The sequence below is a fragment of the Falco rusticolus genome, chromosome 2 (assembly GCF_015220075.1).
Source record: "Falco rusticolus isolate bFalRus1 chromosome 2, bFalRus1.pri, whole genome shotgun sequence".
Taxonomy (NCBI): domain Eukaryota; kingdom Metazoa; phylum Chordata; class Aves; order Falconiformes; family Falconidae; genus Falco; species Falco rusticolus.
Genome location: NC_051188.1, coordinates 79,583,981 through 79,602,857, shown reverse-complemented (window position 1 = coordinate 79,602,857; position 18,877 = coordinate 79,583,981). Strand labels below are relative to the sequence as shown.

At 44.3% G+C, this 18,877-nt stretch overlaps 1 protein-coding gene and 1 long non-coding RNA gene across 11 annotated transcripts in view; one reads left to right on the top strand and one right to left on the bottom strand.

The window, feature by feature from the left end:
* The window catches only part of SLC37A1 (solute carrier family 37 member 1), a 43,275-nt gene extending 34,878 nt beyond the window's left edge, over nucleotides 1-8,397 (bottom strand). The window contains exons 1-5 of one of the 10 annotated variants that reach the window (XM_037376614.1): nucleotides 8,244-8,397; nucleotides 7,063-7,141; nucleotides 3,896-4,193; nucleotides 2,210-2,291; nucleotides 1,274-1,400 (exon numbers count right to left, since the gene is read on the bottom strand). In XM_037376614.1, coding sequence (XP_037232511.1) covers nucleotides 1,274-1,400; nucleotides 2,210-2,291; nucleotides 3,896-3,951 — 265 coding nt within the window. In that variant the 5' untranslated portion in view covers nucleotides 3,952-4,193; nucleotides 7,063-7,141; nucleotides 8,244-8,397. Of the gene's footprint in view, nucleotides 1-1,273; nucleotides 1,401-2,209; nucleotides 2,292-3,895; nucleotides 4,194-5,594; nucleotides 7,037-7,062; nucleotides 7,474-8,243 lie in introns of those variants that run through there. The other 9 variants (XM_037376615.1, XM_037376613.1, XM_037376616.1 and 6 more) reach the window with 9 other exon arrangements.
* A 390-nt stretch (nucleotides 8,398-8,787) lies between these two features.
* On the top strand, nucleotides 8,788-18,764 carry LOC119142986. The gene is made up of 3 exons (XR_005102535.1): nucleotides 8,788-8,873; nucleotides 16,236-16,328; nucleotides 18,485-18,764. It is a non-coding gene; the product is annotated as an uncharacterized LOC119142986 (long non-coding RNA).
* Nucleotides 18,765-18,877: the final 113 nt, after the last annotated feature.

The following is an 18,877-nucleotide window of genomic DNA, read 5'->3' as shown; positions in this document are numbered from 1 at the left end:
TAATGAAAAAACAGGATTCTGCTCTGTACAGCAAATTACCATAATCACAGCTAAATAGGACTTGCAGTCAGGATGGAGGGAGCAGGGACTCCACCCGGATAGAAACACCAAGTTTAGTCTCAAGGGACCTGAGCTCATACGAAGAAAGACAGTTTGTGTATTTGCAAGGAGCCACAATTCCCATTGACTTTGAGAATAAAGTCACAGTTATGAAAGCATTCCTTCTTCCAGTGTTACTCCCAGCTTGCCAGCTATGTCGCCTGAAAAACAGAGCTGAAAGAACAAGTCTAGAGTGCCATTCCAAAGGGGTAGCTTTGCAACAACCTGTGCAGTGTATTCATGGAAAAAGGAGGACACTGGAGCTCAGAAGTCTCCATTAAGAAAGCTAACTAGTGTTTTAGACAAGCAAACCGTTTCCCCTTGGTCCAGGGACGAGAAACAGAAACGAAGCTTAACTGCATCCTGATACATTTGGAAACCTGTTGGACTAAATTTCAGTAGACCGATTACCTTGCAGCATGCAGTTAATACACAGAATTTCGTCCACAGAAAACCCAGAGCTCAGGCCTTTAATTACCTTTGAACAGAGTAGAACTTTTTTTTAATTGCTAATTAAATAATAATTAGAATGGGTGGCTAGATAGACCAGAGTGGAACGGCACACTGACAGAATGGACTATTCTACTTTGCTGATGTTCTTGGTAGTGACAAAAGCATCAAGGAATGATTCAAAAATCTCTATTAAATTCAAATACAGTTAAATTTAAATTTAATTGTAAGTAGGCAAATATTTTTTTCTATGTAAGTGAAAGGCCAGGTTCATAAGCTATTCAGTAAGTTGTCAGCTCTATTCTGCAATAGTCACCCAAAAAGCAAGAAAAGTATTTTTTCTGGTAGGTAAGGACTCTGAAAAGTTCCAGTTTAGATAAACACCAAGTAACTTCATTTAAATGGTTGCTGAACCTTGAATTAAACCAGCAGAAAATTATGACTTATTTAATTCTTCACTGTTTTTTCCTTAATAGACATTCTAAAGACAAATTCCATTTTCTGACTGAAAACTGATCTCTTAAAACCATCTCATAGCTGTAACACGTAAAATAATGTCAGTGACTAAGTAGAAAAGACATCATACAGTTAGTCACAACTTAACTTTCTTTGGAAAAATCAGTGAGAACACGGAAAACAAAACACGCCTCCCATACATATCTCCTCACCTCCTGAATCCCTCCACACACGAGGAAGAAATAGCAAGAGGCATATAATCTCTTACCAAATGGCTCCCAACCACACTGAGATACATTAGATGGCTTTTTGACAGGCTGAATCTGCGCAGCATATTCTTTGTAAGAATCGTGTTCAACTTCATGTGAAGCAGCGCAATGCTTATGTAGCTCTCCCTGATACAGAAAGGAAATTTGAAAATGGAAAATTCACTTCTGATTGTTAAACTCCATACAGCAACAAGTTTAACAATTCTTGCTTTACATAAACCTGTGTCAAACTCACTGAAATCAGTAGAATTCTTATCCATTATTAATTGCTTGGCGAAACCACCATTACACGAAAATGTAATTATGTGGGTCAAAACCACATGCTATAGTGAACTGGTGCTTCTAATGATGCAGAATTTCAAAAGTCTTCACTAACGCCAAGCTACTTTGCCCATTGTTATTTATCAATATACAATACAGACCTCAAGAATTTAATTTGTGTTTGACAAATTATATAGGTTGAAGATTAACAAATCTAGGATTAGATAATATTTTGCCACCAGCTTCACTGGAAACAGAGTCCCAAGTGTACAGACAACTATGACTATAATGCTCAACAATACTCGAACAGTCTTGCAAATGCCAGTAGAATTTTATCAGTTACAAGCAATTTTTCTCAAACATATGAGTGTAAATCTGTAAACTCCTAAAATCTATAATTAATTAGATAAATTCACATGAATTATGTGTAGGCATGGCTGTTTCAAGTCTTAAACCCAAAGATTAGAGGTATATGCAATATTCTAGGTGTGGTCTCACCGAAGTTTATCAAGTAAACGTCACTATGTACTAGCTTTATCAGTTTTTCAGCTTTTGAACCATTCCAAGTTAAAGTTTAACACTGCCTTTCACAAAAGGAAATACCAAAAAACCGCAACTACTTCCGTGTTTGACAGGAACAGAAGGATGTTTAACAAGGATGCAACCTTGCTTACCTTAACTATACTAATAGGTTTCCTTGATAAATGGAAGCTGGCATACAAGAAGAAAGTGAGAGAGAAAATGAAGGCTCTATACCTACAATATAAAAAAACCAAACAACAGTATTTGAAAATTATTTTATTCAGATTTAATTTTAGCACTAAGTTACATAAAAACATTACAGAAGTCATTGGTAATCTTGGAATAGTGAAACCCAACTTTTTTTTTCATGTTCTCTAACAGTCTGTAGAACTACCCTAGCAGTTACGTTGTTTTGCAAAATCTGCTCAGATCTGTCTTTGGAAGGGAGTTTGGTAACACCCAGATATAGGCAGGACAGCATGCAGTACTCTGGTGTCCACGGAGCTGATCTGCCTTGTTTACAATCTTCCTTTGGGGGCTATTTTAAAGGCAGTTCAACATTAAACATACTGATAATGAGATTTCACATTTCACTGTCTCATCCAGTTTTCTGGTACAATTAGGACATAAATGATGGCTCTGTGAATTGCCAGTTTGGCTACTATGGGTTTTTTCTTTCCTTACTGCTTTTAGGATGTTGCTTTACTTTTGCTGGTAGCAACAGAAATCAGCCATTTCTAGAGATGGACAGGGAGACAGACACTGACTGTGCATACTGTCAGCTAAAGCACATGAATGTAATTAACCAGCTTTGGGACTAGGAAGGAATTTTCCCCCGAGATCCTTGGATCTTTCTCTGCAGTTCATCTGAATTAAAAGGGCATCTCAATCTCCCTGTCACTGCAAGCGTTAAACAAAGATAACAATCTGATCTAGTCCATTTTCCACTACAGCACATTTCAGATTGTGCTTTTAACAATATGCAAAGTGTATCTACCACTTCCTTCTAGCCTGATCTTAAAATTAAACATCTGTAAATAAAAGTACATATATACGTATAAAGATCTGATGTCACACAGCCTACTATGGTCTCTAATTTTTCATTAACCTTTTTCAATAATTTTCTGCCTTATAAACTTTTACTAACAAGGGTCTTGTTTTATAGTTCTGGTATATTCACAGAGACATTAAAAAAAAATATCCTGTGAGTTGACTTATTCACTTAGGTAACTGAAAACGCCTCACCAGTGATAAAACTTAAATTACTTTGTCCTTGCTGCTCTACTAGAGAAACCATATGATAAAATTGCTCAAATGGGAAGTGCTTGGTCTTTCATTTGTTATTTTATTATCCACACACAACTGACTCAGTATTCCATCTCATTCAACTTCCTGAATTGGTTTTCCTAAAGCAGAGGTTTTGGGTTTGTTTTGGGATTTAGTTTTTTAAATACTACAGTAGCAAGAACTAGAACTGTCATGCTGCAAGTCTGTATTACACATCAAATTATGGGGGAGAAAACATACTTCTGGTTAAGAAAGCTAACCTCAAGCACCCCTCCCACCTAAAGAGTTTGTAAATTAAAATCTGAAATATATCCCTTCAAATATATATCTCACAAAGAAAAGGACAAAAGGTTTTATTCTCTAGCACACCTGACTTGCAAGGGTCTGTGTTCCCCTAACAAAGTATCTCACTTTTTAGGTGTCAGCAATATTTATTTATTATACAACTGGCTACATTTACTTGCTGTATATATTAAAAAACAAAAAAGTAAAAACAGAGCACAAACTCACATTGTCCAAAACAAAGATCACCACCATACTTCAAGACTTACCACTGATCTCGTGAAAATGAAGTGATGAAGCGAATGCCCGGAGGAAGCTGAGCCATCTACTCTACAGCTGGTATCAAATTTTAGGCGACACAATTATGTACTTATGACAACATTAACTGTTCTCCAGAATGTGTAACAAAGATCCTCCCAAAGCTGTGTGATGATAGGCTGTTAACGAATGTGGAAGATATGCTGCTGAGTAGATCTCCCTGTACCTTTTTTTTTATATACCTTCAGTTGTGACGTGGCGAATTCTTCACTCTGCCTTTGTTAACTGCTGATCTTCAAATAAGAGAAGCTGACAAGTAAATATTCTTATTGAGTTAGTGTAATATTTTCTAATCATAACATTTGAATCAGCAATTATCTATTTCAGAGACAAGTAATTACCACAACTAATCTTCTAGACATCAAAAATGTAATGGAGAATCTTAAGCCAATATAAATTGCAGCCTTTTCTCAATTTGATTACATATACTCTATTTTGAGAAGTCAGCATAGTATAAAGAGTGGGGACACAAGGGAAAGATGCACTTAGAACATGATCCAAAGCCAGCTGACTGACATCAAAACACTCTGCTTTTGTCCCTGAAAGACTACAAATAGGCAATCCCCCAGCTTACAAAGACATCTTAACACATCTGAAACATTCATGAGGTTGAAATTTGTTAAAAAAATTACTGTAGCGTTTTCAGCCCAGAGACTCTTCCAGCTAGAGAGTAGGTGCTGCTTAACAATACTGCCAGCAAGACTTGGCCAGCACGCCCTTTTCCAGCCCAACTTCCCTGTCCCAGTATCACTACTGCATAAAGCACCACATGATCAGAAAACTTAGAAAAGAAAAAAAGCTTTTTCACCACTTGAGCTCCCTACACCTGCTCATCCAGCACAAGGGAGAAGGCAGGCTCATGCACCTACAAGACATTCAGGGAAGAGAGACTGTGGCAGCATCAATCCACTTTGGTTTAAAATCTTGTAGAGTCCCTCCTGTTTGTTCAAATTTGGGCGGAAGCCCCTTAACAGATAAAGACACACGGTACCCTTTATTACAGGTACTGCAACAGGAACTAGCTGCATTGTTACTTCGCAGCAAATCTGAGCCAATGGTTGAGTAAAATGAGAAAAGCCACTCCAGGCAAGAGGTGTGACTGCAACTCATGCGTGCAAACCCAGCCTCCCTGCATGCTAACACTAGAGACACCCCAGCAGCCTGACAAATAACACACCACTGTCTGCACCATAACCCCTACCCTCCCCAGAGCCCAGCTACTGGGCTTAGCACTAGCACCAGCTGCTGCAACGCTCCTGATGGAAGCTGGTAGCATTCAGGACTAGCTCTCCTGGTAAACAGCAGGAGGTGAGCTAAAGCAAAATCACTTCTGAAGAAAACATACCTGCCAAGACCAAGGGTTTGTCTTAACCTGGGAATTTTAGAGGCTGCCACCGGGTAGGCAAAGGTGTGAGCCTCCCTCATGTTTATTGCCTCATCTTACTACAGAAATCAAAACTACTACTCCTCAGCCAGCTGAATGACAATACCAAACAGAACCTGCTGCGTCAAAGCCAGAACTTGAAAGCTTCACTACCCACGTAAGCTTTTTCCCCAGGAATGGAAGGAAAACTACCACCTCTTCACGTAACAGGGTATCCCACCAAAACATCAAGTCTGCTCCTTTATGCTAACACATTTTTGTCATACCTTTATTTTTTTCACAGCATCCTGGTTCAGCTTGACACCTCCCTCCCCTAAAAGTGAATTGACTTGCTAATCTCGTTCGGCACATTCCACCTCCCCCTGCCCTAAATCAGATAACTGTTGGCGCAATTAATCAGCAAAACCCATAATCATGGGGTTGCAGGTTAAAGGAAGTGCAACCCTACACTCTCCTCCCCTCTCCCACTCCCAGCGGCAGGTCCCTGCCTCCCTCTGTGTCAGACCTTGCAGTCATACTGCTATAGTTCAAGTGCTTGATCCATAAGAAAATAGAACATTAACTCACTCTGTGACCAAAAAGCTGCTAGGCAGGACGAATCCAAAGCAGCAGGAACATAAAGGCAGGGACTACAAGCAGGACTGCCCCTTACAGCCATGACTAGCTAGTTAGGCCAGCTGAACTCTTAATTTCAAATCAACAACTGCTTGTCAGTAATTTTGTGTTCGGCTGAAATGCGCTGTGGATAGCTTCTCCAGTGGGAGAAGAAAGGTAAGAAGAGAGGTGGGCACAAGCAGCACAGAGTAGGAGTGAATTTTTCTTCCACCAGTAACAGACCTATTTCAGGGTGATCCCAAACCCCGTTTCCCCTCTCTCACAGTTATCCCAAACACTGAAACTGTTATTTAACTGATCACACTAAGTGAGAGGACAGAAAAATCTACTGGGAAAAAACCGAGAGGCCAGCAAAAATCCGAGGTCATAAACCTCTTTAAACAGTTCCCTTAAAATATAATGGGACAAGGCAATTGTCATCATAGTAAAGTAATTGCTTAACAGGTTACTATTTAACAGCTTTAATATAAACAGAAAAGGACTTCACCCATCTTACAAGAGATTTCAATGCTAATTGCACATGCCCCACTGATCATATTCACAGCACCTCTTTAACAGTGTATCCTTGACATAAATCCAGAGTCACAAAGCCACAATACCCCAGCAAAGATGACTGGACTAGCAGCAGTGCTTAGAGAACTGCACCCTAATTCTATTTCAGGGGCTGATTTAATTTTCTCTACTGCAGACAGCAACCAGAGGTCTCATTTACTTGTCAACATTGCCTCTGTCCCCATATATGTGTAAGTTCCTCTGACATTCACGTGCCTTTAATAAACAAACAAAACTCCTTCCAGAAAAGCGAAGAAACTTGTGGCAATAAAACTTGTGGTAGCAGATTATAAAGATCACATCCTGCTGCAGATTAAACCAGATTTTAAAACTAAGCTATTCTTCAGAAATGACATTAACAGGCTGCCACACACAAACGGTAATTTATAAACACATCCTTTATATTTCCATTTTATTATTGAAGCCCAAGATCAAACTCCAACTCAATCACTTGAACTGGTCTTATGTTCTTTCATTTTTGGCAACTATCTTACCTGACAGTGAAAACAAATACTTTGCTTCCTCCTTGTTGTGCTACAACGTATAAAGCAATATCCTGGTACTTACTCTGAATCCATATATACCTTCCAAACTTTGTATTGCTTCTTCAGGCTCCCGCTGCACTGGCTGAAATACAGCTCCCTCCCTGTTTCAGTAAAATACAGTAATTTGTGACTGGCCTTTACCACTGCAAATACTGCGAAGCCTGGCTCAGCTGTGCTGCACGCTGGAGAGACAGCGCGAGGCTGCCTGGCCCCTGCCCCATCACGCACGGTCCCCCTGGAGGGCAGACATTAATTCTGCGTATGCAGAGACAGCGGGTAATGCAAGTGCTGCTCATCAGGATGCCCTTAAGGACTCGAAATGGCCTTTAGACACACGCAGATCAAATGCATACTGTGCTCGAATGCCCAGCAGCTCTGCACCTGAGCCATAAACTGCCAAATCCATCAGCTTTGGACCTTAAACGGCCATATTCCTGGCTCAACAACAGGGGGGGAGAGTCCTTGCGAACGCACAGCGAACCCGCGGCAGCGTCCCGGGACCCTGCGCCGCCAGCCGCGCCGCGCCGGGAGCCGCCGCCACACGGGACGGGTGGCCCAGCCGCAGCCCGGGCTGCCACCCAGCTCCTTCAGAGCCGAGCCTGGGCCGAGGGCAGCACACTCTCACGACAAGCACACGCCTCCCCTGGCGGGCCTTCCCCAGCGCTACCAGGTGCCGGTGGCCTCAGGAGCCGCTCGCCCCCCACGGGGAGGGTTCAGGCACCTCAGCGCCAGCCGCGGGCCGGCCCCTGCCCCCGGGTTACAGCCGCCCAGCGGCAGCCGCGCAACCCCCGGCGCTGCCCGCGACACGCAGGGGCGCCCCCAGAACAACGCCCCCGGGCCCGGGGCCTGACCCCGCCGGCGGGGGCGGAGGAAGGGGGTCTCGTAGCAACCCAAGACCATGAAGAAATCAAAGGAGGAAAGCAAGACAAAAGGTGAAGCAAAACAAGCGGAGAGCCGAAGGCGGCGGCGGCCGGGGAGGTGACCGCCCGAGCCCCGGCCGCACCGCAGCCGCCTTCCCAGCGCCTACCGGCGGGGAGCCGGGGCCGCCGCGCCCGCCGCACCCCCCGCCCGGCCACCGCTCCCGAGCAGCCCCGCGGCGGAAGGGGCCGCCGCCGCACAGGCGGGAAGCGGCGGCGACGCCCCCGCCCCGCCCCCGCCGCGAGCACGGCAGGTGCACGGCCGCCCCCCGCCCGCCGAGCCTACCCGCTGCCGCCGCTGCCGCCGGTGCTTCCTTCTTCCTGCCTGGCCTGCGCCGAGCCGAGCCGAGCGGCCGGGCGCGGCTGCGGGTCGCCGCCCGGCCGCGGGAGCTGCGCGGCGGGACCGGTCTGCCTGGGCCCCTCCCCACCGTGCCGTGGATGAGGAGGGCGCCCCGCGGCGGCGGGGCGGGCTGCGCCACGCCACGGCGGGGTTCCGGGCGGCTCGGCGGGCAGCCGGGCACCCCGGCGGCGGCGGGCCGGGCCGGGCCGGCGGCTGCCTAGAGCTGCGCCGTGGGCCGGGCCGTGCCGGCAGCGCGCCCCGCGGAGGCTGCGGGCCGCCTCTGTGACGGTGGGCGAAGCCTCCGGGGGGAACCGCTGCCCTCTCCCGGCCTCCCGCGGTTCCCCGGGCCTCGGCCGCCGCGGGGCTGAGGGGGCGGTGGCGAGTCCTCGGCCTGGCCCCGGCCCGCCGCGGGGAGCGGAGCCGCTCCGTGGGCCGGTGCCGCCCGCCATCCCCGCCGACCCACCTGTCACCCCGGCGGCCTCTCCCACCCCGGGCGCTCCGGAGCGGCGGCCCGACGCCCTCTGCTTTTGCCTCTGGTTCCCTCATCCCAGCAGGGCGTTTCCGTTTGCAGCAACCGTACGTATTTCAAAACTTAGTTATTTATATAAACGTGTACTTGCAGCTGCAGCTGTATTTCTTTATAGCGACCACCTCACCAGTGCAGATAACCCTGCGCTGGTTAGTTCATCCAAACTGAACAGCTGCCTACAGTCACCTTGTGCAGGTTTTGATTTCTCTGTATAACTGTTTATGCCTTGTAAAGTATCACCTGCCTGGCACAAGAAACCCACTTAAGATGCTCACTAAAATGTTCAGTTTTATTTTGTTTCTTCCCTCTCATCCTGCACTGCCTGCCCTGGTAATACCAATAAAAGAAATTTTGACTCCCAGTGTGATATTACTTAGGCCCCATATTTCAAACGCTGCAGACACATTGGTTAGCTTGGCTCTGCCATCCCACTGGCACCTTTCCTTCACTTTCTCCCAGTCAATAAACAAGCCCTCCTCCCTTATGACAATGTTTGCAGAACCAGGGTCTCGGTGCTACACCTGGACCATTGCAAATGCAGATGGGTGTTACACAACCTGCTGCTTTTAAACTTGTCACTGGCAGTTGTTGATTCCTGCTCAGGCTCACATCCTTCTAGCTGAGATTTGCAAGCAGTTTGTCAGAGGTTAAAAAAGTCTTCATAACACGTCCCCAAATGCTAGAAAGCTCCTACTTGAAAAGCTAATACACTGCTTTTGATTTTCATCTATCTTACCTTTTAAGGAGACTGTTTTGGTTCACAGATAAAAGCAAAAGCCACTGCTTGGCATCAGAAGGTCTCACGTTAGCACAGCTTTTACAGAACCATGTTGCAGTATAAGACAACCGACAGTCATCCAGTGTCTCAGGGAAAGGACAGTGCATAGTTGCTTTTTGACAGTACAGCTCCATGTCTTTTATGAATCCAAAAGAAAAATCATCTGCCCCAAACCCTCAGCAGCTCAGCTGAAATGGCTGATGCCCTGGGCAACAGGGCTTAGTTAACTCTTGGAGGGCTCTTAACATTTGGAGGTGGAGCACAAACATGCATGTCCCAGCACTGCTTTAGCTCTCCGCATGTCCTGTCCCCTGTATGATGATGGTGTGTGAACTGGAGGAGGAAATACTTCTAGCCTCCTTTGTTCTTCTGAGCAGGCAAGTTGTGGAAGTGCCCTTGTTTTACCAAGAGGGCATTAGTTCTCTGGGGTGGAAAAGCACATGGTAACATCAGATATAGATGGTGGAGTTACAGCCAGAATGAAGCATCTCTGTATGTTGATATTTATCTTTTCTGCTGTAACAACCATTTAGCAGAGGTAAAACTAGTCAGGGAATGCTCCTCCAAAAACAGTGAATTGCATGAATCATGTTGCTGCACTTTTGTACCAGCACAGGGAGGCACCCAGGCACTGTCTTTTCTGACTGGCACGAACACAGAAAAATGAAGATTTGTCTCTTTACAACAGAAAAGGTCAGACCCACCACAGTGCATTTGTTTGTATATATGATTAGCCATCCCAAATTATCACAACGACTATCATCATCATGTGGGATCCTGATATTTTTAAAATGGATGTCAGCTTGGCCCTTTTTAAGTTCCTTTAATAATTTAAACTTGCTTGAGTATCCTTCTATCTTCAGTTACAAGCGACTTGCAAAAAGCGTGACCTAAACAGCCGCAGAAATCTCTGATATTTTTTCATACTTAAAAGTAGAAACTGCATCTCCCATTAAAATAAACGTCCCTCATAACCCATTCCTCTAACATCATGGAAACCTGCTGGCTGTCACACTTGGCAGCTGAGCAGCTGCTCTCTCTGCTATGCCGGTGCTGGTCACCAGCAGCTACTACAGTTGCCAGAAGCTGTCAAGTAAGTACAAATGCAGAGGGAAGTGGCAGCATGAGCTTGTGCTGTTGGTTGCAAAACAGCCTGCTGGTATAGAGTATCAAAGGAGGGCCAGAGGTTCCTCGGAGATAAAAGGAGGTCTACAGCCAGGAATAAATGGTTAAAAAAACACAGAACACACACACACAAACACATTTTAAATAACATATTCGATCTAGAGCCTCACAGAAAAAAATAAAAAAGTCATTTTGCCAGTTCCTTTGCAGAAGGAAGTACAAATGAAAGATACAGTCCAGTAAATGGCTGTATTGAGTAGCAAGCGTGGCAGTGGTTTGGCTTCCTAAGCCTCTAGCAATGTTCACACTAGAGGAAATAGAAAAGGGCATGTTCTTGTCTGCAAAACCAAACAGAAGTAAAGATGTATGAGTTGACAGATGCTTAGCATGCCTCTCCTGGTGCTTCTCTCAGAAAAGGTACCCTAATTTCCTGGTTGACAGTTAAATTTTATGTCTGCTGAACAAGAGTGGTTAGTGCTCTTAAGTCCTGAAGTAGCAAAACATACTGAAGTTAGTGGATGTCAGCATAGTCTTTCCTTTGCTGAACAGGTGATGCTGGTTGCACAGAGGTCTGAATGCAGACTATGGTAACCTTTAGCTGATTAATGTATTCATTTTCTTTCCAGTAGATTGCACAAGTATATTTTAGTATTCATAATTGCACAGATGGAAAAGGCTAATCTGTTTTGCCACTGAGTGATCTCTATGTCTTAGGGGATCAGAAAAGTTCATAACTTCTTTATATAATACTGGGTTGTTAAATAGTATTTTACTATATAAAAATCGATATTTACTTAGGCTTTATTCCACACAAGTAGCAGGATTCTCAAGACTGATATAATCACAGCTTTTAGTTGCCATTATTAGTTTTACATGCTTTGTTTTCCCAACAGAGCAGCTGGGATATTGTATAAGCAATTCACATTAACACTGGCAGCAATCCAAATATGACCTGCCATCAAGCCTTGGCAGACAAAAAAAAAAAATGTCCAAAAGAGCCAAAATAGAAAGAGACTTCAAAAGCTATGCCTGTATATATGGAAGTAGACAGGTATAGCAGTGGCCGCACTTAGAAATGGCTGGAGGTAAGCCAGCTGTGGTCTGGAAGCTATCTAGCTGAGACAGCTATCCTGCCTGTTGAGAAATTTTGGAGTCGGCACAGAGCCACATTAATGTGACTGCATAGTTTCCAGACTGCTACTTTCATCGCATCTAGCTTGCCAGGAAGCTAGTGAGAATCACCAGTGAGTAGCTTTAGGAAGAAACCAATGGACAAGACCACTGTGCCAGCACAGCCTTTTCCCCAGCCAGACCAGGATGGTACCTGAGTACTAAAGGCTACTTATGAAGAAAAATTCCTATAGCAAGTGGAACATTGAGAGGGAGGGGCAGTAAAACTCCCTCCAGGCCTCCTACATAAAGATAGATACTGCTATGACTGCAGGGGACATTTAGGAATAATGGCATTTATTTGAGCCCTGTGTGTTGCTTAGCAGGTCTCTGGTTCCATCCAGAAAAATGAGATCAGTGGTGCTGACCGTATGCTACTCTGACTCACCCCAGGGTTTTCCAGAGGGGTGGGCAGTGGGACTGTTAAATCACCTCCCACCGTCTAAGGAAAGATCTATAAAAAAGCAGTTGTGGCAGCAGGGGTGTCTGTTGGGGTAGGATCTGCTGGAAGGAGTCCTGGGCAGAGCTGCTGCACGTGACCTGTTGCTACAGCAATCAGTGGCCCCTTTAGGTAGGATGGAGGTTCCCTGGGTGGAGACTTAGATCAATTCTCATACCTTCAGCCACCTGTTCACAGAAAAATGAACAAGAATGTACTGAGAGTGCAGAATTAAAAAAAAACCAAACAAACACCAAGCTGTATTATTTTAAACGGAATCTGTAAAACAATATATAGATAATTTTTCATTACAAAAGAAGAACATCTATTTTGAGGAACTTATCTTGAATAATTTAATTCTGCTTCCAGCAGAAAATGGGAGACTTTCTCTTGTTACTTTGCCCTTATTTCTACTTTTCTTAAATTTCCTGGAGAGCTGAGTGGAAGTGAAGAAATGGCTACAGAAACAATTGCTGAGGATTAAACAGATGGAAACAAGCGAGTAGACTACCAATCGATTTAATTTCTCCATGTTTGTGGACTTGATCACTGGAGGGCAGTTAAACGAGAAAGGAGGACTAAGGCATTATTTTAATAGAAATCAAATACCTGAACAGTTACAAATACCGTGGTAAAACACAGTAGACCAGAACAGAAAGCTTATACTAAAGCAGTTGCCTTGCAAGTCATGTCTAAGAAGATGAAGTACCTTTAAAGGTATTCAAGCTGACAGGAATGGGGAGGCAGCAAATTAGTCCCATCTACCTCAGTCATTTCCTTCTCTATTGAATCCATTCTGAGTTACCAGCTAAGGATTTCAGATAGTATGGACAAAAGGACTGGACTTCTTAAGCTGTATGTCACAGCTATGACTAAATAAGTAAGCTTAGGTTTGAGGTTTTGTTCTTTTAATGAAACAAAACCCATTTCCAGAGGAAAGTAGAGAAAAATGTAGTATTAACACTGCTTTATTCTTATACTGACTATAAAGTATTTTTTTATCTCATGAATATCAACTGCTTTCTTGTTAGCAGTAGTAACGCTGACTGTTGTAAGTCTTGAGAAGAGACATTAGCAACAATTTCCTAAATGGAATAGAAGTGACCAAGCACTTTAGTGGAACGGGAGATCCCTTAGGTAAAAGAAAATACTTGACAATTTTCCCTTATTTCTGAAGAACGGAATGCACTCTGTACTTCAAAATGAGCAGTTAGGTCAGAGAAATGGGAGGCAGGGTATAAATACAGCAGAACACTTTCCCTTGGATATTTTGCAGGAGGGAACTGAAACTTTATATTTAGCCAAGATGCAAAAAAGTATTATTGGTATTTCAAGAATGGCTTTCATACAAACATTTCTTTTCTAATCATCCCACCTTCAGGATATCCCAATGTTAATTGTACTTGGAGGAGGCAGCGTAAACTGGATGCCTAGAAAGGTCATTTACTTGTTTTCCTGGCTTGGTTATGAGCACAAAAAGAGGCTTTCTTTACTCAGTATACAAACATACTGAACAGCTTTCATTTTGCCTGTAAAGGGCTTAAAAAGAGCTGTGTGGAGAGAAGTTCCCATTTTGCAAAGGGTTTTGACATTTTAGAATCTGTTTTCATTCTGAACTGGAGGAAAAATACCCCAATATATGGAAGTTAGTGACAGTAAATTCCACTTTGTCCACGGTTTGCTCCCATGAGCTAAAAAAATATTTTGAATTCTTAAAAGTGTGTCTGGTAGTATATATTGCAGAATAATAAAAAGGCCTGAAATGTTTATTCCCAAATAAGAAGTCTCTTTTAGATATTACTTTAATTCCTAATCCCAGTTTTCTTCCAAAAGGCTGGTGAAATCACCCTGGTTTCTATTCAAGTTTCAGGAGGAAGAGAGCTGGTTTCATGTTTTTTCCTGAGAACTCCAGTTTACACTTTGCTAGTATCTGATACTGACCATGGAGTACTCTAGACTGTGGTTTTAGCTTTTATAAGGAGAAAGATGTAAATGACTGTCTTCTAAGAGATAACAAAATATTTCCCTACAGATTCCTGTTCTTTAAATTCCTGTCAAAAGACATAATCTTGCCCGGGTCTGCCCTACCAAAAGCCATAAATGGTCATTTGCATCTCTAATTTAGCCCAGAGCAAAACTCAAACTGACTTGAGTGCCCAAGGACTGGCCCTCACAAAGTGCTGTCAGTAATCACTGAACAGTATGTGAAGTGAGGAAACCACACTGCGAATCAGGCAAATTACCTTCACTCTTCCTATTAATTCTGAATTTGTTAATTTTTTAATTTGAAAAGGCGGCTCCCTAGAGCCACATTTCTGGCAGGGTGGAGAGAAGCTGGTTCACAGGGGCATTGCCCCTGGAAGAAGGATGCATGGTAGAACAGGGGCATAGAGCAGGGGGCTCCTAGAGGGCAGGAATGCTGGAGTGCACCCTGCATCAATTAAGAAGCATGCTGCCTTTACCACATCAGTGGTGATGTGTGCACCCTGCTGTATTTTTATCACCCCTTTGAAGCAAGAGACTGATTGCAATATAAAGGCAAACAAATAGTACTGTTGTTTCTAATGTTCACTGTGCAACGTGTGTTTTCAAAGCTTAATCAGTGCTGGAAGGAGCCCCCAAGGCCAGGCCTGGCACAGCATTTTTCTTGCAAAACCTCTGCACTGCCAAAAGTCTCCCATTTCCTAACACAAGGTAAAGTCCAAAGAGAGCCAGGAGTGTAGCAGGCCTTAAAAGTGCCTTTTGGCCATTCCTCCCTATGGAGGAGCACTCTGGCTAAATTCAAAGTGAGGACCTGCAAAGCAGGATAAAGGGCTGTCCAGGGCTGTCCTTTCCTGCAGGAGTAAACTTACAGGGTCCTGTGCCTAGCAGTCTTTTTCTTTGCTGTATCACTGTCTGCCTCTGTTTGTAGACACCTCTAGCAGCAACAGCTTTGGGTTTCTCTGAAGTTTTCTGTCCCTCCAGGACTTCTGCTCAAATGGCAAACCAGGAGCTTCTCCAGGGTAGCTTGCAGCTGCAGCAGCTGCTGCCCTCTCCTGCCAGGGTGAATGACAGTCGGTGCCAGCAGCTGCCAGCTGAGCCAGCAGTAAGAGCAGAGCAGATGATCAGCACATCCACTGACTCTCTCAGGCCTCTTGCTGAATGAAGTTTATATGCAAGATCAGAGTGACCTTAAGAATATTTATGTTATTATGTTGGTCCTTTGACGGAAAAGGAAAAAGAACAAGAAAATGAGGATGATAGCAACCTTTCTTTCAATAATAACATACTTAAATCTTAACTTTAATCTGACATTGAAACAAACCCAAATGCAACTGGAAGACCAGAACCTACAAAACATATGCTCCTTGTCATTAATTATATGCATCTGTATAAGCTGTAGTTGTCCTCACAAGACTGTAACTGGGTATATAAAACTTTAAATGATGCTTCCCTCATTTAGGTCAAACAATGTGATCCTGACATACAGAGGTTTGTGCAATCTGCCACTTCTAGGTTCAGAGCAGTGTAAATCTTATGAAGAAATCGTTCTTGGCTGTTTCCCAAGAAAAGTGAACTCTTCCTCCTTCAGACCCTTTCCTCCTTTAGGACTTTGAAACAATACATCGAGCAAGAGCAGTTAAAGATCATTAGGGGGAGTGTCTCCAACGGCTTGTCACTGCTTCCTGTTTGTGCCACAGCTGTTCTCTGGGCTACATCAAATTTGAAGCCAAAAGAATAGCCAGTTATTTTTGTCATGGAGTTTAACAGGGTGCACCTCTAATGCATCCCAAACATATTCTCCCTTACAACTCTAAGCTGCAATGTCTGCTTAGAATTAATATGCCACTCAGACTAAGTAACCAGTTTTATAGAGACATTACCTTACCATAGATAAAATAATTCAGCCATCCTTAGGTGAAAGAAGAAACTGAGGCATCATCAGGAGTGAGAAAGGAGGAAATGCACGGACTGTGCTTCAGATAACACTCATATCCTGTTCTGCAGAAGGTAAGCAATCAAAGCAGTAGTTACATACTCTGCAGTTACTTATTAACTTAACAGAACAGTCATTATGCAAATTAGGCTTCCCTAGTCAAATGCTGGGGTTGTGCAGATAACACATCTATGTGGGGATAACCATACAGTTTTGAGTTAATAAATGCATAGCTTCTTAATGCTCTGCCAGCTAACAAAGTTTAATTTCAGTGGTTTTAAATGTTCCAAATGGAAAGCACTCCTAATTAGTAACTGGGTATTAACTCAGAAGCCCAAATGGTTCCTGTGACTTAAGAAAGCGGTGGTATTTAGCAATAGTTCTCTTCCTTTTTCATCTTTGCCCAACTGAAAACAAAAAGGCACATATGCCACATAAGTGACACATCTTAATAAATAAATACTATGTATTTATTATCTAAATACTGACTACTTAGATTCCTACCTATGAAAACTAAGAAAATTACCTGAATATGTAGTATATCTTTGTATAGAGATGACCCTGTTTTTCCTGTGGTTTGGGTGGTAAAGCTTTGACCTACAGTCTAAAGTGACCTCCATGTTTTCCAGCCACTTGCCACTCCTTTTGCTGCCTATCTCAGAAGCATCACCTCCTCTTCCCTGTGCTTAGTTAGCCGACTGCTTTTCACCACCCATATCCTCACATGGCTCCCCTTGTGAAACCTTGGCCATTCAATTATTTTGCAAAGTGATAGTGAGGTGATCTGCCTGCCTCCTGTATCACTGACAGGCCCCAAGTCCTGCCAAGCTCCTGCAAGCGCTGTGAAGCTGCTGCTGTGCAGAGGAGTGAAGTACCATTCACATTCAGCAAGACAACCCACCCTCAACATCTGCAGGAGGGGAGCATGAGCTGTAATGCAATCATCATCAACTCCCTTAGCCAAGGTAGATTTTTAGGGCTTTTTCCTCTGTAGAAAGTAAGAAAGCACTACCTCGTATCAAGGCAAATAAGATCTTTTTAAAGAGAGATTGGTTTTGAGTACTGCAGCTCATATATGAAACATTAATGCAACAAAAAATATAAAGCAGGTCTTTTCCATTTGGGGTATTATTGATACATATTAATGGACTGAGGGTGTCTATGATGTACTTTACCTCCTCTTTTTCCTTGTGAGCTACTCCCTTCTACTCCTCTTGGCCTTTTGAGAAAGGAGAGCTCTCCTCATGCTCCCCTGCATTGATTTAGCTGTAACCATATTAGTTCAGGAGGCTCTTGCCTGGCTGAGGTAACTGAACCTGCCATCTGAGTTATGTAGATCACTGCTGAGGCTAACTGAGTAGAGGTGTTTGGAGAAAAGTCAGAATACAGAGGATTCCCTACATATTAAGGTCATTGAGAATTATTGTAACTAAAAGGAGAAGAAAAAAAAAAGTGACATTAAAGCAGTTGTATGTGTGAAAGCAGAAGATGCTTAAATGATGTAAAAACCTGACTGACTCATCATTCTAATATCTCACTAGTAACACTGTTAGAACGGCCACCACCACAGTTTGGTGCAATTTAGAAAAAATAACAGGAGAAATTAACGCACAGTCCATTCGTTTATGCAGAAACATGGGAATTTCCAGGCCAGATCACACAGCGGTTTGGTGACTTCCAGTGCCTAAGCTCCAGAAGTGATTAGTGCCAGAGCATTTCCCTCCCTGTGTGCTGACCCCTGAATTACCCATACAGACCATTCAGATGCTCTTTGCATATAGAAAAGAAAGAAATCTCTTCAGAGTGCCCTGAAATGCAGGGCCTGACTGCTAATGGTATGCCAGTGCCCCAGGCATGCCAGTGGCAGCCCAAACGTGCTTCTGTGATGCCTCTTGAGCACATGTGGGTCCTCTGTTTCCAACCGTGCCATCGGGTGTGCACCAAGCCAGCTGTGGAAATCCTGTGGGATTTCAGTGGCTCGAGCTGAATGCCGAAGGCTTTCTGGCTGGAATTTAGGGAGTGTATTGAATTTCCAGTGGGATTCTCCAGGCTGTGTGTGGGGAACACGTCTGGTCTGTTGAGCAGATGAATGAGAGTTATCATCAGGCTGAAAACGTAAGATGTGAAACAAAAAGATAAGATCCATGAACAGGAATTTTTGAACATCATTAAACGTGACAGAAAAGAAAGAATGCAGGAATGGTTTTTAAATCTAAGACGTTGTTTACAGGCCAAACCAGCCAGCTCTACTGGGAGCTCTCTGAAGACTGAGGGCTCTGAGGTCACATCTCAAACGTCACCAGCCTGTTCCACGACCGTGAGGGTGGGAAAAGCTAAGCACAAGCCGCAGGAGGGAGACCAGTGACTGGGAAAGGTGGCGTCCCGCACCCCGAGCGCTTATTAACACGTCAGTCTCCTGGCGGCTGCCGCACCCCTCCCGGGCCTTCGGCGCCGAGAGCCACCCGGCAGCTCGGCAGCCCGGTAGCCCGCCTGGGGAGGGGGCAGCTCCCCGCTCCCGCCGGCCGCCGCCGCTTCTCCTCAGCGGCCAGACGGCGGCCCCGCGCGCCCCTCCCGCCCCGCCACCGCGGAGAGGGGCGGGGCCGGCCCGTTGCTCTCAGCACCC